General features: G+C 38.1%; 1 protein-coding gene across 1 annotated transcript in view; it reads right to left on the bottom strand.

Moving 5' to 3' along the window:
- The window catches only part of dnah9 (dynein, axonemal, heavy chain 9), an 86,767-nt gene that overhangs the window by 45,982 nt on the left and 16,496 nt on the right, over positions 1 to 24,289 (bottom strand). Inside the window, 17 exon segments of the mRNA XM_043230011.1 lie at positions 1,469 to 1,708; positions 2,492 to 2,594; positions 3,148 to 3,313; positions 4,131 to 4,338; positions 4,816 to 4,989; positions 5,116 to 5,290; positions 6,112 to 6,259; positions 7,458 to 7,566; positions 7,716 to 7,843; positions 7,917 to 8,127; positions 11,664 to 11,951; positions 13,252 to 13,390; positions 14,295 to 14,452; positions 18,582 to 18,686; positions 20,308 to 20,464; positions 22,114 to 22,274; positions 23,558 to 23,797. Of these exon segments, the coding sequence (XP_043085946.1) occupies positions 1,469 to 1,708; positions 2,492 to 2,594; positions 3,148 to 3,313; positions 4,131 to 4,338; positions 4,816 to 4,989; positions 5,116 to 5,290; positions 6,112 to 6,259; positions 7,458 to 7,566; positions 7,716 to 7,843; positions 7,917 to 8,127; positions 11,664 to 11,951; positions 13,252 to 13,390; positions 14,295 to 14,452; positions 18,582 to 18,686; positions 20,308 to 20,464; positions 22,114 to 22,274; positions 23,558 to 23,797 (2,910 nt within the window).

The following is a 24,289-nucleotide window of genomic DNA, read 5'->3' as shown; positions in this document are numbered from 1 at the left end:
TGCTCCATAAAGCTGAACCTGCTGCTGCTGTTCATTATTCTGCACTCCTGCACTGCAGTGAATCTCAGTCACACACGCGACTCTTCAGACGCCATTTCCACAGCGATGAGCCTCCTTTGAAAACAAATAAATCAAACCGATGGCCCATCACTGCTCAGTGAGATACAGGTCCAGTCACGGCCGGACAGCGCCTGAGGAACTCCGTTCTGATGACATACAGCAGTGCTTCCCATCCAGTCCTCAACGGAGCCTAATTATCCGAGCATTTCCTCACACCCGGGCTATAAATTAATGACTTCACGTCAATCACCGCACTGAAATGAAGTACCTACCGGCAGATTCTGAAAAAAAGAAAAGTTTTCCACCAAACATTTTTTTTTTTTTTTTTTTTTAAATGGGAAACTATTTCTTGGCTGTGGGGCGAACAGGCTGCCTTTTAATTTTTTTTTAAAGAGTTCACAAAAACAAATTGGATAAGATTGCGCCTTTGGGGCCTTCTCGGTGTAACAGGAGACTTTTAATACTGCCTATCGCCAACCAATTAAAGAGGTCCGAGAGCTAACCAGCAATCGCCGCCGTCTCGATTCAACAGAACACGCAGTCAAGATAAGTAAAAAAAAGAGCTGCAGATGAAGCCTCACGGAAAGCTCAGAGGGAACGTGTCGTGAGATCTGCTGTGAGGCAGTGGTGTGTCTCTGTCCTCCGGCAGCTAAACTGTGAGCTGAATTAGTAAGGCAGAACTAAGGGCCGCACTTCAAATGTTCCTTCAGCTGCGTCTCATCTGCTCCTTTCTCCCGCTCTCATTTCGCTTCATTACTCCGACTGCACCCACAACAATGAGTGGAGCTTCAGAGGCTATTCTCTTCTTTTCCAGCTTTCATCATTGCTAAAGCGAGGAAACGGGGCTCAGTAAAGCCGTTTTAAAACAATGAAATCCAAAGGCCGTTTGTCTAATCCAGCGCAATAACAGGAACTGGGACAGCACTTAAAAGGTGGACGGACTGAACTGTTTATGCATGTGGATAATGATGTTGACTTCTTTAACTAGGTTGAGAACGGAGTGGATTTAAATGTGACCACAAGCGTTTCTGCTAGTTAGACTAAAAAAAAAATTTTTTTTCAATTTTACACATTAATTAAAAGCCATTTTATGCTTTTGTCAGAATGTGCATATGAAAATAATCCACGGGTGAATTAATTATTCATTTTTGACTGCAAAGAGAAACACATCAGAAGCTGATAGGTGGCTTTCTGACAGCCCTGTTTTCAAGAACTGTTATACGAATTAATCAATCTGCATCTCATCTCAAAGTGTTTTCTCTTCAAACTCAGAGCTCATGACTTGTATAAACCGAATGTTAGACATATATTTTCCAGCGAGACGGAACAGCAGGTAAGTCATTTCGTCACACTGATTGCCGGGATTGGTTTATTACTGAAAGATCACAACTGGAGTCTACTGGAATACCTGGAATATGCTTGAGAGGTCGCGCAGGTTGAAGATGTAGTGGAACTTGATGGCGGTGGGCAGAAAGGTCGTGGTGATGCGCTGATGGACGGCCAGGGCCAGCTGGACCAGCTGAGAGCAGCTCTTCTGCAGAACGGCTGGGAATCCTTCGCCGTGCAGATGCTGACTCAAGATGCTGCAGTAGATGGTGTTCAGAGCCTCCACGCCGGGAAACGACAGCGCAAACACAGAGAAATGCCTCTGAAATAAACCAATCGTTCAACAGCTTTGTATTAAACCACATGCTTCCAGTTCGACAGCTCATATTATATCATACCTACCAAATACAATGTTTTGATTCCCAACATTTCTAATTATTATCAATTGTTAAAACAGGTGCGCTGCTGATTTTTTTTGTGGAAACTGACATTTTTTTCCTTGATGAACCAAAAATTTAAAAAAAATAACATTTATTTGAAATAGATTTGTTATGTTAAAAATAACTTTTTTAATCAATTTAATGTAAACATGCTGAATAAACACATTTTTCATAAAAAAATAAAAATAAATAAATCTTAAAAACAACTGATCAGTAGACTCCTATTCTATATCATGTACATCTAACAGAAAATTTATTAATAAACCAATTAAAAATATTTTTAATTGATTTATAAATCTTTTTTTTTGACAAAACAAATTTATAGCTCAAAACATAAAAAAGCCAGCATTTATTAATTTATTTTAAAATGTCTTGATATTTAAATGGCAGTGTGTGGGTTTATAACTTCGAAACAGCAGTGTGTGTGTGTGTGTGTATGTGACTATTTTGAACATTGACATTTTACCGGTTCCCAGAATTTAAAAAAGCATATAAATCAGCCAAATGATTTTTGAGTTACGCATATGTTTCTGTGATGGGTACCTTTAAGGGTTGGGTTATAGAAAATCCCAAGTAAGTTATAGTGAAATAAACGCGAGTGTGTATTTATGTAGGGTAAGAGAGCTCTGTGTCACACAGACTGTTCTGTTGAATCTCCCTGATACCTGCAGGCGAGGGTTGATGGTGAAGCTGCCGGCCGTCGGGTTCATGCAGGACACGTACTGCACATTGTGAATCTCCTTCAGCTGCAGCTTGCTCCTGTCGTACCTGAGAGGACACGGCGTTCGTCAGTCACACACAAACAAGCTCTGTATGCGCGGCGCGTCTGCGCTAAAGCCACTGCGGCTCACAGATACACTGACTTCAGCTGCTCTCAGCTCATTTCGCATCTAACAGACACACCAGAGACTGGACCATCTCAACCAATATAGTTAGGTTCATATACTGTATATTTGGACACTGACGCAAGCTTTAATTCAAGGGGTTATACAAATATATTGAAATTATAAGGATTATAAAGGCATTGCAACTATATATATATACACAGTCCCCCATTTTCATGGGCTCAAATGTAATTGGACAAATGAATATAAATCATTAAAAAAATGTTAATTATATAACTGTAACATTTAACTTGAATGTGTTTTGTTCAGCAGCTAAAATAATACAAATTGTCATACATTAAGTGTATGCTAAATAACAACATAAAACTCTCACATAACTAAAGCCATGAATATAGCAGATAAACAATCTACCTGAGCAAAGCCACATCATAACAAGTGTGTTTATGTCCGATGGCGTGATAAATGACACTCAGTACCAGTGGCTGTAGTCCATGTGCTGGCGGATCAGTGTGTGCGGCTGCACCGTCCCGTAGGCGTCCACCTCCGGCATGTTCATGTCATCGATGAAGTAGATGAGGCGCTTGCTGCCCGGTGGCCCGTAGTTCCTTCCTGCCTTCTTCTCCAAGGGTTTCTCTAAAACAGCTGCAGGGAAGACGCTCGTTTTTGCGAATGCTTTGTGAGCACACATTTAACAAACACAATTACATGAAGTTAACGAGTTCACAGACATTATAGAGTCTTATCATAGTAAAAAAAAACTTAACAAGAAAACTATATAGAGTACTGTATGACAATATTAACATTTCATGTCTGTTTTTGACCGGTCATATTTTTGTTTCATCTGTTGAAATGATATTCAGCTTATTGCGCAAAAGCTATTTTAACTTTCTTTGTTTTAATTACATGCATTATTCATTTTAGTAATGTAACATCTTTGAATTGACTCACAAGTGAGAAAGATTGAGGATTGGTTCCCAATTACTTTCCTATGATATATATATATATAGATAAGGATTTCATGAGTTACTACAAACTGGCCCAAATTAATGTGGGTTCATGTTGGTTAATCTGTAACTTTACAAATTTGCAGCCCATTTACCCAAGATACCCATTTAAATACTGTATGAATGAATGTGTGTGTGTGTGTGTGTGTGTGTGTGTTTAATTATGCTAAAGCATATGTGTTAATAAACTAAGGATAAAGTGTGTGATTATGATTGTAATACATGTGAGCGAGTGAGCGGATACATGGCTAAACGCTGCAAATAAATATCAAACCAACAGATTGCAAAGACAGCAGAGGACAACGGCACAAAAACAGCTGATGCTGGGAGGAATGTGGCATGGGTGTTTGCTTTAGATCACAAGAATCCGTCACTGTCAAAAGGGTTAGAAGTTGTGCTTTCAGGGACTAATGGAAGAAAGCAGAGACATCATGTTTTTGAAAACAAACACATACCCTGTAACATGGCTGACGTGGTGTAATAGTTGAAGGGTACGTTTTTGATGACATATTTCTCCGGGTCTAAAGATCCTAGTTTGTCTCCCACCAGAACAGACTTTCCGGTGCCGGCGTTGCCCACCAGCATGACCGGACGCCTCCTTTCCAACAGACGGTCCATGAAGTAGCGCACACGGATGGTCTCAGTGGTGTGGACCAGGCAGGCCTGCAGGACACAAACACAATGACCTTCATAACTCAACAACTTTCAGAGACCTGATGTAATGGCCATCATGAGCTGATTGTGTTTGCAGTATTGTAGGCCAGATTCAAGATCATTTGATGTTGCTAAAGTGTCATTTTTTAGTGTCAAAGTGTCAAATTTAGAAGTGTAAATAAAACTGCGTAAATAAAATATTCTTATAATATCTTAAAGTGCTGATATTGATAAATTTGTGGTATGTAAGTATGGATAATTACAGCTACCTGTATTTAAAAACCTAAAATCTCAACTTGAAATAAAATAAATGCCTGCTGGAATTGAAAATAAAATAAATTGAAAATGAAAATAAATTAATTCTTAAATAATATATATAAATACAAATTTGAACATTTCAATATGTTAATATCACTATATTGTATATGTAGTATGGGACTGCTGTTCTTTAATGTAGTTAACAAACACAAACACATCAGTACCCACCTGAAGAGGGATGTCAGGATCCATCACAAATTTGGGAACCATTTTTGACCAGGGCTCAAATTTTTTGCTCTCGGGATCAATGTAGTAATCGAATACTGTTCCTTGAGCCGGAAACTTCACGCTTTTGAACTCTGTCAGCCACCACTTACTGAACTCCACCCTGTAATCCACCAGCTGCGGCAAACACACACACACACATTACAGAAACAGTGATTATTCATGATGAAATCGTGTGGAAATGAGAATACACATGTGTGTGACTTTAAGGCTCAGTCAATAGTTTAGTCACATCACATCCACCTGATCCTGAAACATGGTTCCTCCAAAGGCCCAGACGGCTGCAAAGACGAAGTAAAGCTCGTAGAGATCCTTATGGCTATCTGGAGGAGTGTGTTCGGGGATCAGGAGACACTCCAGGAGGAAGCAGAGCATCTGGACCATACTCTGCTCAGGAACCGGGATGATCTTCTTAAATCTAGAGCGGTGCAGAAAGCAGCACAAACACACACACACACCTGATTTACATTTTGTGTTTCCTGGAGCTGAAATTCATTCAACCTCACAAAGACACAAAGAGTTCTGCAAAGTCTAATTAAAACTGACTTTAGTGAATAAATACTGAGTATTGGTGGTGTTGTACTGTAAAGAGAGGATGAACTCACGCACCAGCGGGTCAATCAATATCAGATGTCTGAATGAGGAGGAAAGTGTTCGGATAACGCTGAGGGACATTTCTTCACTGTTTTTCTAATGGGACTACAGTAAACTGAGCCGGACTGACCTGGACTGGTTTTAGTTTGTTCTGCTGATTGGAAACAGTCTGGCATGTTTGTTTTCCTTTCTGGTCTGTTAATTTGAGTTTGGTTTACATTAAAATTATGTATTATTGTAGTTAATTAAAACTAAAACCATAAAAAGAACTGTAGCTTGAAATAAAATGTTAAAACGATTTAAAAAGTATTTATTTCAGCTAGTTGGCAACATCATTCATGTGGTTTAAAATTAGTTCAAGTTGAACCAAATGTAACTAAAATGATCAAAGCTAAAATAAAAATTAATAAAACTAACCGCATCTCAGTGACACCAAAATACGATTAGTACAGGCTGCATGAAACACATAGAAAGTTCATGAATATTAATTAATTCATGCTGACATTGCTGACAATCTTAGAACTCTCCATTATGGGACCTATAATTAATATTAACGAGCCAAATGTTTATGCCCGGAACACAGGAATAGCACGTGATGTTTGACTGGATGGATACGGCCACCGCAAAAATCATTCATGACTTTACCTTGACCTGAGCGTGTCGAGGCATGAAGGGAGGTACTTGTCAAACAGAATGGTCAGATTGGCCTTCTCTGACTGGACTTCCCTCCCATCAATCCAGCTGGACACGGGAGGATTCCAGCCCAAATCCGCAGGGTTGATGTACAAAATACCTATTGGAGACACATGTAGCTTTAAACTGAGGTGACCGTCAAGCTCAAGCTACCATTTTAAAAGTAGTTTGCGTCACTAACCTGTACATTACTTTATTTTAGCTATTACTACATTCAAATTTCAATTATGGTAACAAAAAAATCGATACCAGCAACACAGAGGTCAAGGGTTCAATTATCACAGCTGAGAAGTAACAAAGTACGGATACGGTTACTGTTCTTAAGTAGATTTTTCTGGTGTCTGTACTTTACTTCCCTGTTTATTTTTCTGTGTGATGATAGATGTTTAATAAGTCTACTGTAAACTAAACTAAATAATTACTATCATCACTCAGAATACTGCATGAAAAAGGACATCATCATAATTGTCTAATGAAAAGTTAAAGTAGTAATTTAGTAGACAAATGTTATAAAATATTGCTTTATAATAAGCTTAGAGGGAGCTAGGGCAAATAACAACAAAACAATTACAAACCAAAAACCAAAAGCATTACTGTTAAGACCATGGTAACAACAAATTAACAATATTTGCTACACTAACCATAGTTTAATCATGTAGTGTATAGAAAACAAGATTATAATGATAAACCTTTACTGTAAGAAACCATCGTTAATTTTGGTAAGAGAAAAATTTATAAACTGTCTCCTTCAAAAACAAGATTCTGTTCATAACAGTAGATGGCTGATGCAATGCAATTTACGTTGCTTTGAATTAAAGTATCTGCAAATTAAATAAATAACGTGAACATATTACACTGAATTTTAACAACAGTGAACAATTTATACTAAAAATAAAAAAATAGATTTCCATAATGGACTAAAAGTACACATTATATATATGTATTATATATATTTCTATTTTTTGCATTTTTATTATTATATTACTTTATTTTGTGCATTGCAGCACTACGAAAAACAAAAAAACATGCAAGACATTATTTTTATTCAATTTAATCTATTTCCTAATTCTTAATATGGTATACTGAGAGTGATTTTTTTAGATGAACCTTTGGATTTTCAGTACCATGCAACACTATATTACATTAAACAGAGATTATTTTTGTATTTTGTAAAAAAGAAAAAAAAAACATTAACAAAATATATATATATATATATATTATGTGTAGCAGTGTTTTGACATTCTGTAAGATTAGCAGCATCATTACTGTTAGATAGTTATTTAGAATGAGCAACTAACCAGCTCTGGAGACGGTGGCTGGAGTGGCAGTGCGGAGATGACTGATCTCAAACACCAGCCTCATGCTCGGGTTCAGAGGAATCCTCTCATTACTGGCCAGCGTCAGCACCTAGACACACACACACACACACACGTGTCATCTCAGCTAAAGGTCACATAAAGGTGAGGCTGGTTTTATGCGCTCTCTTTCATAAAGATATCTGAATGCTGCGTGCGAAAGCTGATATTGAGCTGGAGTTCTGGCTGTCTCGGTTTTACCTTGTTATCATCCATTACTGTGTTCAGCGACTCAATCCACATCGGATCGATATCACCATCCAGGACAATCCACTTGGGCCCGGCGTGACTGATGTTGGCCAGCTCACGCATGATATTAGAAAACAGGCCTGCGGGGGAAAAGCACACGTGTTGAGTCTGGCATTGGGCTGTGATGGAAGTACAGGCAGCAGCGGCCCTCACCGTCCTTCCACTCGCGCGTGGCCGGGTTTATAATGCCGAACAGCTCGTCGTTGGTGACTGCTTTGGGGTTGAGGTCGGCCCACACGGCCCTTCGCTTCATATTCTGATACGTCTTGTGGAGAGACTTGAGGACCTGGGATTTGCCGGTCCCGGCGTTCCCCACCACAAACACGGAGTGACGGACGGCCAGCAGCTCCTCCAGCTGGACCACCTGAGACACAGACACGTATCACACTCAGAACATGACCGTTTCGCTGTTTCTGCTATAAAGCGCACACAGGAGAGACAAACTAGCGGGGCTGGCCAAAAACAGCTTTCAGCAGATCCGGCCTGTCAAAGTATCTAGCGGTTGACTTCACGCCAAACATTTCAAAACAAAAACAACAAAAAGTTCGAGAAGTCTCTTCCCTGTGCTGTTTAATGGCACCTCTGGCAATCAGGCAGACAGTGAAGCTGTGTGTGAGTTCAGGTTTGGGAACGGGTCGAGTGGATCTGCAGTCCCGCAGGATCGGACAGTCTGTCACTGTGCTATTGTTTTAATAATGCATATGCGAAACAGTTCTCTGTTTCCTCCAGTGAAGACTCAATACTACTAGAGAAACATTACAGTTCAAACGTTTGACTTGTTTAAAGGCAAGGTTCGTAGTGTCTGCACCACTAGCATCACCAGACAGAACTAAATCTACAGCACAAATTAATAAAGTTTGCTCTTCTTAGCAAGTTATATTAAATTAATCTAACATGTTTCTAACTGGTTGTTCATACAGTAGCTAAGTTTTTTCAGCGGTATTAGATCAAAAATTATGAAATAATTAGGGACTCAAAAATGTATTCCTTACATCCTATTGAAATGAATAAGATAAGGTTACACTCAGTCCACAACATCACCAAGGCTTGCCCTGATTGGCCTAATGGGGGCACTACAGCATTCTAAAATACAAAATCATCCATAACTCCTAAAGCTCTTGTCGCAGACTCAAGTGTCTTGTATCATCAAGATGAACATTTTTGGCTCTTTTGGATTTTTTTTTTTTTTTTTTTTTTTTAACCACTACTTTCGCAAATTAGTTCTAGGTTTTTCACCTGAAAATTTCCCAAAAAACACAGAGGAACGGAACCAAAGGAATACGCAGAGAAACCTATGCAAAGAAACAATTGGCAAATTTTCATTTTGCAAAATAGCTATGCATTTTTTTATCAGAATGAGATATTTACACCGAACTCAGTATGCATCTGATGTCACAATAGAAAAAAGTTGTAGTGTCTGGCCGATTTTTGCTGCTACAAAAAGACGAAAGCATAAAAACAACTATAAGTATGCACCCGTTAGTCCAATTGATTTGACAGTTCACTTGAAGTGTCTGTGGCCAAAGTGCAACGGCTGTCTATGAGCATGCTTGTGTACCCTGAAAAATGTGGCCATCATCAGCCAAAGTATTTTGAGTATCTATTATTATTGGGGTTAACGGAGGCGAACGGAACAAAACTCAGTGTTTGACTCACGGCCTGCAGTCTTTGAGAAAATTTGAAAGAAATAGCCACTTAAGGGGGTGATGTAACGTTTCTTAAACATGTAAACAACTAGATATTTTGCTGTTTTTCACACATATACGCGGTATTCATGATATGATTGACATCCTCATAACAAACACATCAGTCAATCAAACTGTTAAATATTTGAGATGATTTAAAAAAGCCTTTTTTTGCAAACTACTCCTAGTTCTCTCTAGGTGAATAATTATTAAAAGAATTTTGAACTTTCCACTTTGGTTAGATACTGCATAAAAGGGTTATTTAAAAATGGGCGTGGCCAAATATACCCAAGAGCCTATAACTCTTAAAATACTTTATACAGATTGTGTTATAAAGAGTGCTATAACACAGTTATAACGCAAACATAACAAACAAAAAAGAAATTACATTACGCACAATGGAATAGATGTAATTTACCCCAGAATTTAATTCTATGCAAAATAAATTACGCATGTTTGATTTGCGACGGTATTATATTATTAAATTCCAGGAAATACGGGGAGCTGCCAAAACTCTGACAGACACACTACAGAGAGTTTCATAATTACACAAAACAACTGTAAGTACACAGACTAGTTTTACCGTGGTTAAAACTGCGCAATTAGATGATTGCTGGAGCAGTTTGAGTATGATAAACATTTTTACAGTGAGCCGCTTCCCTCTGAGAGCCAAGCACAGCAAAAGCGAGAGATTTTCCTCTTGGATCTGATGGCATGTTCAATCAATGGCATTGATGCAGCTCCCCGTTGGGCTCTTCAGCGCTGCTTTGGCATCTCTGAGGGTTTGCTGATTGCTGCTTTGATCTGATGTCTATCAGAGATGTGGCTAAAGTCCTACTTAAGAACGCACCTCTTCCTCCTCTCGCACCTGCCCTCCAGCCAATCAGAGCGCGGACGGTCAGATGGGCCGCATCACGCTGACCCGCGCCTCTCCTCTCTGTGAAGGGGTTAAACACGCGGCGGAGCGCCGGCCTCTACTGATGGAGTGCTGTTATGTTGTTTCTGTGGCTCTTTGACCTGTGTGAGATTGCACTTATTTCCCCTGGCTCTGCTGAACGCAGCGGCTGATATCCAGAGCTCATCCTAATGCTCAGAATTAGAGCTGTGCTCCGGCACCTGAGGCGCTATTACACTGTAATTCCTGCTATCTTTGATTTGTCCAATATATCCACTTCCAGACTGCTTTGACACTAATGTCTATTTGCTTGAAACACAACAGCGGGTTTATGGCTCTAAAAGGAAGATAATGTGCAACCCGAAGAAGAAAAAATACGAATGCGGCATCGATCAGGAATGCACCGGTTCAGTGGATGATTCTTTGAGTCCTGATGAACCTTGGGGCTGCCTGTCAATCACGAACTGATGTGAGGTCGATGGTTATTACTAGTCTGAAAACATAACTTTTAAAATTGTCGTTGTGTTTCTCCTTAAACAATACTAGTTTAAGGAGAGACCAGAGTAAAATCGTTTGCCAAAAAAAAACGTAGAAACTGACAGGCTGTCTGGAACAGAGCATGAGAGTGGACTGAAACGACAGCAATTTCCCACCAGTGCTCAAACCGTCCCGATCAGCTTCTTCATTTCTCATTCCTCGTCAGGGACAGAAATTCTGGAGTGAGAGATGCCGCTTGCTTTCGAAATACCTCACATAACTGATTAATTATTATATTAAGTCACTGGCTGTCCAGTGTTTGGCCGACATTGTTATCGACATTGTTTGACAGCCATGTCCACTTTCTTGATTAACAGCCATGTTTATCTTCCTCTCTTGTTAATTTTTTGAAATTTTACTGATATTTTTGTCAGTGGACAGAAAATAACACAAATTTTGTTTTTTGTGGGATGAATTTTGCCAAAAAGAAATCTAGCGAAAAATCTTTAGTGTACGAAGTGCTTGAAATAATAAACCTTATCTTATTACCGTAATTTAAAAAGTAGAAAAAAATAAATCTGTGGTGAAAAATAGTAAAAAAACAAACTGTGTAAACGTGTATGGTTAGAATATTAAAATGAACGCTATGCAAACACACTAGATTTCATTTAGAATAATCAATTATAAAATTCAACGTTAGTAACTTTTTTTTAGTTGCCCTTACTTTTGACCAGATCATTGAATTTGAATCAGATTAGTGAAAAAAAGATATTATTCAGTATATAGGGAAATAAATGTTTTTCAGAATAAATATACAGATCAGTATATCATTATATAGATCACCTTTAACACAAAGTTGTCCTCGGCCTGCAGCTTGAGATCCAGCACAGACTGCTTGACGAATTTCTCAAAGTCCATGTCCCGTTTGCGAGGCACGTCAAGTGCTGGGAACAGGTCGCCGATCAGGCCCATGAACACAGGCATGTCGTCAGTTACAATCTTAGGGACGTTAAAGTCTCTCAGCGCTCTCATCAACACCTGATCCTCTGCTCTGCCCGGATCTCCTCTTTTCAGTGAACCAGCCACAACCAGCACTGACTTAATGGCCCGCAGGCCCCAGTCATAGTGATCCTGAAACAAGACGACGCGGGAAAACACAATGAGAGAGGGACCGAGAAAGAACCAGTCACAGAAACACAGAGTGGAATCACTGAATGACAAAGGAGAATCGGTGCAGCTAAAGTTTAATATAACTTAAAAAAGGTTTAAGATTGAAGGTTTTACTCTAAGTTAGAGAAAGCCAACAAAATAGCATTAAAGCACATTGATAGCATGTTTTGGTATTTTTAGCACACTGCTAAACAATTTAACAATTTGCTAACATGATTTAACACATTGTTGTCATGTTGTAGCATATTGCTAGCGTAATTTACCACAGTGCTAACATGGTTTAACATGTTTCTGGAATAATTTGACTCATAATATTGGTTGTATGCTTTAGCTCTTTGAAAACATATGTTAGCATGTTTTAACTAGCAAGTTTCTACCATGTTTTACCAATGGGATACATCTTTTAGCAAATTGCTAACATAAATCAGAATGTCGTTAGCATAGTTGACATATTGCTTGTATGTTTTAACGTTATGATAACATTTTGCTAGCATAGCTGCATTTCACTTCAGAGGCTGCGTCTCATCAGTTACAAAAAGTAACCATTAATTGCAAAGTAAAAAAAGTAAAAAAAGAACAGCATTTTACGTTACGTTTCACAAATTTACTATGTTTTAAGATATGGCTAACCCCTAGCATGTTGCTAACATGCATTAGCATGTTGTTAGCGTCTAGCATCTTAATACTATGTTACAACAATTTTAACATGTTGCTAGTATGTTTTAACAGTATGCTAGTATGTTTTAACAGTATGCTAGTATGTTTCAATGTATGTATTCATGTTTAATACATGGCTAGCGTGAATTAGCATGTTTCTAGCATTTTTAACAAGTTACTAGCATGGTTTAACACTGTGATAGAGTGTTCCTAAAATGTTTAGAACATTGCTAAGATGAATTAACATGTTCCCAGTCAGTGTTCCTGAGAAAACACGAGAAAATGAGAAGAGGACGACAATGAGAGAGAGAATCAATGCAAAAACTGCAGCTGAAATGCTGTGAAATGCAAAGGCTTTGATTTCTCACTTTCACAGTCTGTATCACATGTACATAAAAACTATTTATAGAGTAACAGCAGGATGATAGCAGGATTGACATCATTTTTATTAGAAAGCATTTGGGAGTCTCATAACATCGCAATCAAATAAAATCCCAATGACAGATAAACAACTGCTGGGAGAACTGCTCTGGCTTAAAGAGCCGAAGCCTTCATGTGATACAGCTGCTAACTGCATTGGAGCGATAGTGTGAGACGTCTAAACCTGTTTGGAGAGCAGCTCCTTGCACAGCTGATAGAGAGTGATGAACTTTCTGGCCAGAAGTCGAGCCTCAAGGAAACCCTCGGCCACAAGCATGATCTCACAGATGAGTTCGAAGTCTGGCACCACCATCGCACACGGCCTGCAGAAACACAACGGCACAACATCATGACGCAGCATGCATGCAGATTAGGTCTGTCACACTTACATACAGTCTGTTATACATTTGCAAGGCTTATTGCATTACTTAAACCGTCCACTTTAGACATTCTACTAATAACATGTTATGTTAACTACTATCATATATTAACCTCAACTGTTAGGTTAGGGTTCAGGTTAGTAGAATACGTTGACACATACTTTCAACAGTTCCTTATAAGAAGTAGAATTCTAATCAGTTAGAAGATGTTAAGGCAGACTACTTATATTATAATGACTACTAGTTGACACGTAACTAACTGTTGATTGTCTAAAGTGAAATATCATAAAGTTCAACCTATTCATTTTGGAATATCATACAGTGATAATACTGTATGTACTTTTAATTCTTGTCTATTTTCAAAACTTTTCACTGTCTTTCTGGTCTCCTAATGGCACTGATACCTACCTGATTAATTAAAAAAATATATAGAATAGAATAATAAAAATGCATCACTTCAGGGGAAAGAAATGGTAATTAACATAAACTGCATTAGTTGTAAGTGTTCATCTGATGGAGAACAACACCTGGCTGGAGATGCAGCTCATTTGTGCTTGAGAGCTTGATGTTTACGGATATGTATCGTGTTTATGAGTATGCAGCCACAAATAAACTATAGGTGGTCAAAATAAAATGTGTTCATGAATGCTGACTCTACAGTGGAAAACAGATCTAATGGGAAAAAAAGTTATTTATTGTTTGATATGCAAAACATCTTTTTAAATCTGCGTTATAAAGAAGGACAGGTACATCCAATCTCTTTATAACCGGGATGCAGATGTTTAAAACGGCAGAACTCCCCTTTAAGAGCGAATGGCACCTAATGAAATGCAAATCCGCAGCGCACCTGAAGAGAGCCTTGAGGTTTTCTGGCAACTCTGTTCTGCCAGCGTAGCCCGGGTTCATGGTGATAAAGATGCCCACCGAAGGCACCAGGTTCACATCCTCACCCATGAAGTTAAACCTCTTCTTTTTGTCTCGAATGGCATCTTGAATACTTTTGACCTGATAAATCACACATCAGCAATACGAATGTAAATTGAATAGAATGCATGTTAGTTGCACTTAAATAGGGAAGTGAGAATAAATCAACACAAAGAGTACAACAGGGAGATGGAGGTCAAAATCCCATTCACATTCTTTATAAAAAAATAAACCTTTAGGAGAGACCAACTATGAGCACTGAGATTGTTAGTGATGATGTGACGGAAATACTTAACAGAGAAGTCAATGTTGGTATAAAAATCCAAACTGAGGCAAAGGATCTCAGAAGAAACTGCCAGCTACAATTAAGCATTAAAATGTAAACAATGTAAAGTCCGTCTGCGCCTTTCTGTTTCTGAACACACTGGAATGTAGATTTTAAAACATACTGTGCATACAAAATGACAGATAAAATCTTACAACCCTGAGGATGTTGTAGGATGACTTAGTAACACAAAAATTAAAATGGAAAGAAAGAGAAGAGACAGAAAAAGACAAATGTAAAGAATGCGAAGAAAATAAATGGGACATATTTACATATATCAACTACAAAAAAAACTAATTAATACAATTCTAATTAATTTTTTTTTTCAAAATGTATTATTATTGTCATTACTACATGCTTTAAGAGGAATTCATTTTGATTTCTTTTTTGCAAATCAAAGTGACTTTTCTAGCAAAGCAGAGCTGTTTGTTTAATGGCTTAAAGTCTTGTTTTAAGATTTTTATAAATCCTTTTAGAAAAAATCAATGCGAAAAATCCTTCCAGAAGCAAGGCCACTGAGAAGTGAGCGATTGCGGTTGCACTTTATAACTCATTTACAGCCTACGGTACAAGAGGCATGTCTTACTAGGACGTAAATGAGTTTAAATGGCCAAATCCCTGTTCCTTTCGGTCCCTCCGCTGACCTTGATGAAATAATCAAATTGAATTTTAGATTACAAATTCATATTAGCCACTGGTCAGTAGAAAGAGGAATGGGAAGATCAGGATGCAGGCAGGCTGTGCTTTAATGGAATATTTTATGAAGCGACAATCAAAAAAAGATCTAATTGGATTACAGCGAACGGGAAACCTGTCAACAGCACATGTGGATGGGTTTAGTGTCTGAAATAGTAATGATTCAGCTGCTCGAAGGACTGAAGACACAGTCTGAGAGAGTTCAGGCTGCTACCAGATAAACACTGACATATAACATTAAGAGTGAGTCAGATATTGCTGAGAGCTGATGGAATAAGATATGAGGTTTTACTCTGCCATAGCCTTACTTGAACTCCAAACCTCACACTATACACTGCTGTCATGAATTTTACATGCCGTTCTATAGCAGAGCAGCTAAGCCACGCACAGGCATGCATTAAGAGCTGAAACAGCAGAGGAACCTGAGTGGGTGGCCGGGACACAACAGAGGAAATTACTGGGAATTATTAAAGAGTTTGGGTACCCAGAAATAAAATTGTAGTTATCTTTAATGTCTTTATTTATCTGAGACACTTTTTTTTTGTGGAACTCAAAAGCAGATGTTTATCAGAATGTCCAAGTTGCTCCTTTCCACGGTGTGAATGGTGACTATAGTCTTTCATGCAGTCTTTACTGGTGAATTAACAGCATTTTACTGTTAAGAGATTAAGTTGTAAAGTTACTAGTAAATTACTGGTAAAATACTCCGTGTGAACACAGAATGAGATTACCAGTATAAGGACATACAAGTTCAGACGTAAGGCGATGATGTGAGACGTCTACTCTGAGCCAATCAGAACATTCTAATGCAGATGACACATTTACTTTGTGCTGTTTACTGAAGTTAAATATAATAAAATGTCTCTGTGCCAAAAGCAGCTGTGTAAATGTGAACGTTTGACACAATTAAAACATCATCAAAAGCGCTGATGTAAATTGTGCTTTACTGGTGATTTGCCTGCGTGAAACATTTTTGCATTTACCAGAAAATTTGTTTTGGTAATATTACAGCAATTGGTATTACTGTGTGGAAGGGGCTTATGAAGCATGACTAAAATATGACTTTTCAAACTTCCTGAAAGCATTCAATTCTATTACCAATTTTACTATCACCATTATCCCTGGGATGAGAACTAAAGTAGAACCAAACCGATCTAAAAATTATTATTTTCTTACATTGACTGACTGTCCTGCAGATTCTGAATTTGTCTCATATTGGATGATTTTTAATTTTATTACTGTACAACTGCTATGAAGGTATATGAACGTCTTTTTTTAGGATGTTTTTGGTCCTGGTCCCCATTCATTTCCGTTGTGTGGACCAGAGCAGCTCAGACATTTTTCTAGCCACCTTGTGCACCAGCACAGGTTTGGAGCGTAAATGAGGGCAGAATGATTATCGTTTCCTATTCCATATATCGCCTGGTTTGACAAAACCCTCATTGTTCGTAATTAATGAAAAGATGAAAACGAAGTGCCTGATATTTGTGGACACTCCTCTGTAAATCTGTTTCCCTCCCATGGTGAGGTGAACGCTGAAGCTGGTTAATTTGTCTCAATATCAATACGTCTGGAGGACCTTCTGTTTGTTTTAGCTTAACCAAATAGAAAATTGATTCTATCTTTCTTTTGTGAGGATAAAATTTGAATGGACTAAATTCCAGTGAAATATCCTCCTACTTAAAAAGGATAAGGCTAAACGTCATTCGCTTCCTGTCAGAGGGCCTGACAAACGCCTCGCTATCATTACTCTGATGTTCTGATTCACTGTAAATTGTTCTTCGTGACAGCTGCTCTCTGAAAACACTACAAAAGAAAAAGGTAATTCATTTTTTATCGCACCTTTTCAATGTCCTGACATTTCAGACAAGTCTTTCTCGCTTTCACAGGAAAAAGTGCACCTTTTCAGGAATTGGCCATTAAAACCCGTCACGCTGTATCACAACAAAATTCGTCTAAAGATGAACGAGCAGCTACACATCACACCCTTTATAATCATGCCCATCATCATCTTCAACATAATAGCCATTGTGAGTAAATTGCGTCTGCCAGCGTTATGAAGATGATTCATTCGACTGCAGTATGTGCGTCTGCAACGCTGCAGCATCCTTGCATAAACTCTGAATTGCAGGGCATAAAATCTCAATGGCAAACAGCAGATGCCACGCCATTATGAGATGATCTCGCATAAAAGCAGCTGATGTAACTGTTGAGTCAATCATAAATGCTGGATTTTTCTCATACGGTGTTTTCCTGATGCATTATATTTTTATTTTTTAGGTGAAAACTTTCCCTGGTTGAATTTGAATTTAACGATTTAATTTGGTGCGGTTAATTATGGAAAAAATAATGCATTCAAATGCAGGACGAATGTTGAGCCTATTAGCATGCAGTTTTACATTTCAAGATACGATCACAAATAATTGCCCTTATATTTATATCAAATGATATAGTTCAGTAATATCATCACACCAACAAGAGTGCTGTTTCTCCCCAATATCTGCACAAATGCAAAGTTTATTGAAGTTTTTATTGAAGTTATACTTAATGTGAAGTTTTATACAACAGTTTAACAACCAAGAAGCTAGACACAGGATTGTTATTGTGCTGAATATTGTCTAGAATACAGTTCTAGAGTTCTGCCAGTGTTTTATAGGTAATAAAACACATAATATTACAATATTGTGTCTAAAAAGTAACACTATTTCTGTTTATTAGTGAACTCTTGTATTAATATCACATTTGCCTTCGTTCAGATACTTGATACTTTCGTTCAGAAAATATTTAGCCCTTTTGCTCACTGTATATTTACTTCAACCTCTCAGGTAATGTCAGCTACAGGAATGCAACTTCATATTTACAAGTAAGTCTCCATTCTATGTAGTTTTGACGTCCATTAGGCTGGATCAAGCCTTCTTTATTGGGATCGGACAGTCCCAAATCAGCCTACAGTGTAAAATTGCTAATGTTTTACTCAATAATGATAATAATGATATCACAATAATGATTTTACAAGATCTTTTGGGAGTAGTGATGCGATGATGTACTGACGTGTGATTATTTTGCTTCATTCCACTATTTAATTGGCGCATCATGTAAGAAAAAAACAGCCCTAGTTTCCAGGTTTCTAAACCAATGGCATTATGCTGTTTATGCTGTTGTTTATTCATCAGGGAGTAAGTCACTCACCTGCACCGCCACCACCGAAAGCACCTCCACCGAGATCCTGTTGAACTCATCAAAGCAGCCCCAGGCTCCGGTCTGCGCCAGGCCTTTGTAGATGTTGCCACATGACTGAGAGAGAGAGATCGAGCGAGAGAAAGCACAGAGTTACGGGTGCATCGCCGGAAAGCATCAATCGCAACAAACAGAATCATGTGAAATTATGCAGCCGTCTTTTGTTTTCTAGAAACGAGCTCACGGTTCCTGCTCCGCTGAAATTCCAGCTTATAAACAAGAACAACAAATGCTAAGCAGCCGTTTTCTGGATGGATGAGCAGCATTTGCAAACTCGCATTCATATTCAAAACACTCTGTATGTGTGTGTGTGTGTAGATCTGGCTGAGACGTGATGAGAGATGACCGGGGATTGATTGCGGGCGTCCTGTGATCCCGAGGCCGTCTTCTCCTCTCTGCAGCCGCAGCAGAAGAACACTGTGTCTCTATTATATGGAGTGCAGATGAGGCCCGAATACTGACATGGCTTCAGATGTAAATAAAGCCCGCGATGGGAGAAGTACATTAAGAAATCTCTTAAGGACGGGATCAGGCGAGGTGTAGACTGAGGTTGGAGTTAAGAGCTCGCTGTGGACTTGATTAAAAGCCTTTCCGATCAAAACAAGACTGATTTTGTTGGGAACAGAAAACCACCATACTATTCTTTTCAGGAGCATTTCTAGCTTTTCATCAATAACATGCCTTAACATTATTATACACAAATATTAATTGTAGTTAAAAATCACTTCATCCAGGGCTGCGTTTTGTTCTCTGTCTTATAAAGTATCTAGTTAAAGTGTGAGAAACCGCCGCAAATTATTCAGCCTTTGAGTGAATTGTCCAAACTTAATTGTCAACCACTTCAGATCATTTAGCAACGTTTGAGTGATTCATTTGCAAATTGGTTCTAGTTCTGACTCTTACAGTAACAGTCGACAGAAAACACACATGACATGATTGCTGAAATCCTATCATTAAATTTCACATTTTAAAGGACACTTCATGTTCAGTAACACTGAATTATTGTTTCAACTGCACTGACACTATTGGATGACAACGTAGCTGAATAGATCTGAATAATAAACATAATAAACTATTGCCTTCTAGAGATGCTTTACGACTAAACTGACATTGCTTTCATAGTAGATGATATTACAATATTTACTGAACACCTTTTACATTGACACTAACTAAACACTTACCTAACTGAATACATTTTTTAAAATGTCTTCAGTTGAGCTGCTTTTGAATTTTCAATAAAGTTTCTATTCTTTGATTCAATTTTCTTCGTTTTCTTTCTAGCCAAAAGAATTTTTTACTTTTTTACTTATCTAGAAAATCTTTCTTGATTTAAGAATTTATCGATATTTTGACCGGAAACAAGACAAAATATCAGCATACAAAAATTAATACTTCACAGCTGTATTTCACTTGGGTCAGCTAGCTATGCTCCTGACTTTGACTAGTGCTACAGAATACTCAAGTCCCACTGCATTGTGGGATGCTGTACCATTCCTGTTTATTCGTCATGCTGGAAATAGAAGATTAAATTAAGTGCATTTGCATTGCCTGAATTCGAACACAGGTGGTCTACATAATCCATATCAGTATGATCTGGCAAATACTTATTAGAAACAGCACAACCCAATAAAGTAAAGCCCGGAGCATGTGCAGTCATGATATTCTCTGTTCTCGTCACCTTGTAGTCCATCTGCTCAGAGCAGTTAAAGACGTAGACCATGATGCCGAGGGCTCGGCCCAGGTCCTTGGTGGTCTCGGTCTTCCCAGTGCCGGCCGGACCGGCTGGGGCTCCGCTCATAATGAGATGCAGCGACTGCGTCAGAGTGATGTAACATCTGCGTTTCAGCCGAGGAAAACACATTTCAGCAAAACAAACACAAATGTTCAATCGCATAAATACAGACTTCCTCAAATTCAAGTCTTTGCCAGCGGCTAAAGTCCCGCTATTACGGTGTGCTGCTGATGTGATCCGCCTGAGCAAACAGCTCGATTCTGGGAGACAGAGCACTTTTATATGGATCAGGTTTTACCTTACCTTTAACACTGACTTTGGTGTATTTACTGATGGCCTGTCTTTAAGTAAGGCTATGGGGCAAGCCTTTAACCCCGAAGAGTCCTTCATTGTAGATCATTTATATTAATAAGTGAGAATAGCACTGTTTTATGTGATTTACACAAACAGGAAGTGCACCTGAATCAACATTATCTGCTGGTTGAGGAAAAACTAATGCTGTTCCTCTTCAGTAAATCAAAAATCAGGCTGATTTCTTAACAAATGACTCTTATGAGTCAGATCTTTATACTGAATACAAAACACTACAACAGATCAAAGTGGACTCCAAATGAATCATGAATAAATGACTTTTATGAAGTTTGCTTTTTTAATAAAAAAAAGTCAAAACCCTGATGCTTATGAGTCAGTTCAAACACATTAAATTCCCTTTAAGTCATGTCACTCGGAGACTATCTTTAAACGCCTCTTAAGCATCCGAGTGCAGAACGGGCAAACATCAAATTCTCTAGAACTGTTTGCAAAACCTACGATTAAAACTAAGCGCATGTCTCAAAGTGTTGACTGTTTCTATAGCAACCGGGACTTCTAATGGCAGCTGCGGTGACGTGCTGACGTTACCGATTAGAGATTGGCTCGTTTGCTTCGTTCAGTAGTGAAACCATATTGAGCGTTTTCCCCCCATTTTTAAAAAGTATATGTGTGACATCTTGGGTATTTTTATAGTCTTTGGACACATGCAGCACACAACTGCGAGCATACATCATGAGTTTTGTCAGTAGAATATTATCCAAAAAGTTCAAAAGTATGGGCTCAGTAAGATTTGTCTATGTTTTTAAAAAAAACAGCCAAAAAGAACAGCATTTATTTGAAATCGAAATCATTTTTAATATTATACATTTCTTTACTGTCACTTATAAGACTAATGAAGAGCAAACTTTTGAAGCGTAGTGTAATAATGTTTTACGATCCCTAATTAATAATGTGAGTCTAACGGTATGGTGTTCGTTCAGTTTGCGTGGGTTCGCATTCCGATTTTATTAATAAATTATGCAAAAAGCAAGTGAAATATTTTGGGGAAACTTATTTACAAGTTGCGTAAAACAACTATAAAGTAAGCAGTCTGTGCACATGAATGATGGTCAGCAGACGTCCTATCTTAATGGCACCATCTGTGCCCCGGCGTTTTATTTTTGCATCGCCTCGGTTCGGTGTGAATGAAAGACAGGCGTGTGACTCGGTCAGCAGAGCTCAGAGACTGACCATATGCTCAGGAAAGCGCGCTGTCATTGATTTGACTATCAAACGGCAGCGTATCCGCTTTGTGACGCTTTCAAAGGGTCGAGACGGACCCGTCTGAGCAACCTGCCGTCTTCCTTTAGTGTAAGGGCATCTGATGGGACGCGTTTGCTCTCTAATGGCTCTTCAAATGAGTCACTCCAAAGCTAAAGCTGTGTTTTTCTGGCATCTCACCTGTCTGTGAGTGGCGTGATGACTAATCGTGGAGTGTTGCCCAGATACTCGTATGAATAGAGGAACTGGGCGTCACAGATGTTGGCGAAGCAGTGCTTTTCTCTCTCGCCCCAGCGGTGACGCAGTTGGGACAGCCAGAGAAAGGCCTGAGAGTTCTCCACCTGGGGGAGATGATTATGAAGGATTAGCATGAAGAAAATATCACACCTGAGCTGGATAAAAACATTAGTGTGCTTCTGAGCCACTCTACGGTGCTTTCATTAGGACTTTTATTCTACTAAACCGCGGGTCTTCAAGTGAGACCGAAATATGAGCAATCACATGAGAGCGGCATTGAGGCATGGATTATGGAGGCAAATAGAGGCAGTATTGAATATCTGCTTATGAGACGCCTGCAGGGTTTTTCACATGACTAACGCTAGTGCTGGTCACTGCAGTGAACTCATGCATCCGCTGCAGCATTTATCTCATGCACTGTAACGCACTGCTCAAAGCTTAAACCATTTCAACTTTGGTCTTTTGAAGGTCATCATTGCATTTCAGATGATTCGCATGACTTATGCAAAGAGTCTCTGGACAATATCAGAAAATAAGAAAAGTAGGTTTCTTTGGTGGACTATTCCTTTAAAGACATTACATATAATGCCCCATGAAAGTATTTTTATTGCCTTGCACGTTACAACAGATTGTATGAATAATAATAATAATAATAATAATAAAAATAATAATAAGTACATTATAAGACTTATCTATTCAGTGTTAGAAAGTTGATTTCATTAAAACAATCAACCAATTTCAGATGAATACCTTTAATGCATTATACATTGCAAAGGCTTTAAGTGTTTCAAAATTTTTTATTTTATATTAAATTTAGATTCATTGTGATTATTTTTATTCCACTGACATCCATAGTTTTTAACGGTAATAAAAAATGTCTATAGTTTTATGAACAAAAATATCACATTTTTTATTTGTAAGCTTTTATCTCTCCTCTCCTGCGATGTGCAATATTCAAAATAAATACCTGTAATGTAATTTCTTCAAAACAATTTTGATAATAAAAAGCATCATAAAACTATTTTTGAGTTTATATTAATTGAATTGGAAATTATTATACATCTAACATTACTCTAATAGAGGAAAACAATTGCACTTAAAACAAGTTAAATGTTGCCCTATAATTTATGAATAGAAATATGAAAGAACTACTCAAATTACTTCATTGTGTCTTTATAACATAAATTCTTACTGTACTACTATGCTTTGTTTAGCCTGTCTGACATTAAAACATTTTACAAACCCCCTACGGCAGATTACAAAACAAATGTTTAAACTGAGTTTTCATTATTTCATTATTTTTTATTAAATCCAATCCTATCATCTTCAAGTGTGACCAAGAGGATGTCAAGGATGGAGTATGACAATAGGACAGTTGAGATGGTACCTTCTGCTGAATGATCTTGTCCACAACATCCCTGGCGTGGACGTCAATAGTACAGATGGTCATGACTTTCTGCCGGTCTCCAGGAGTGAGCTGGCCGATCAGCATGGTGATGAGGGTGTTCAACTGACTCACTTGCTTTTTATAGTAATCCTTCATTGCGTTCTCATATCCCTCCTCCAGTCTGAAGAACGCCATTCCTACATCGGTCGTCCACCAGATCTGAGTACAGGTGAGCGCCACCTATCCAAATAAGAAGATGACACATTTCTGTTCTGCACTAGGACAAAATACATGATTAGCATGAATGTCGGGAACAATATTTACTTATCAATATGTCTCAGTATTCGGTTCAGTATGTGAGTCAGTGATATGTTTGTGGCCAAGAAATCACATGTGGCATGTTTTTAGAAATCTACTCTTTGTATTTATATTGGTTTCTTAAAAAGTTGGTTTAAAAAAAGTAAACAAGAAAGGTTATAATTTATGACAAAAGTGTTGTGTGGTGAAAACAGCAAGTAAAAGGTATTAATATGCTAATCTTAATTTATTTCTAAAAATATATTTTAATTTATCATTACATAACACTGTTAAATCATTACAACATTTTTCTTTCAAATATTTCAAGTATTTGCAATTGCAATATTTTACAATTTATTTGCATTCTTATTCTGAGAAATAATAACAATAAAATATTAATTTTCAAGATTGTCATTTGATTTACTAACAAAGAAA

The sequence above is a fragment of the Puntigrus tetrazona genome, unplaced genomic scaffold (assembly GCF_018831695.1).
Source record: "Puntigrus tetrazona isolate hp1 unplaced genomic scaffold, ASM1883169v1 S000000130, whole genome shotgun sequence".
In the NCBI taxonomy this organism is placed as follows: domain Eukaryota; kingdom Metazoa; phylum Chordata; class Actinopteri; order Cypriniformes; family Cyprinidae; genus Puntigrus; species Puntigrus tetrazona.
The sequence above is the reverse complement of the archived record's forward strand: the minus strand, read 5'-3'. Positions and strand labels throughout refer to the sequence as shown.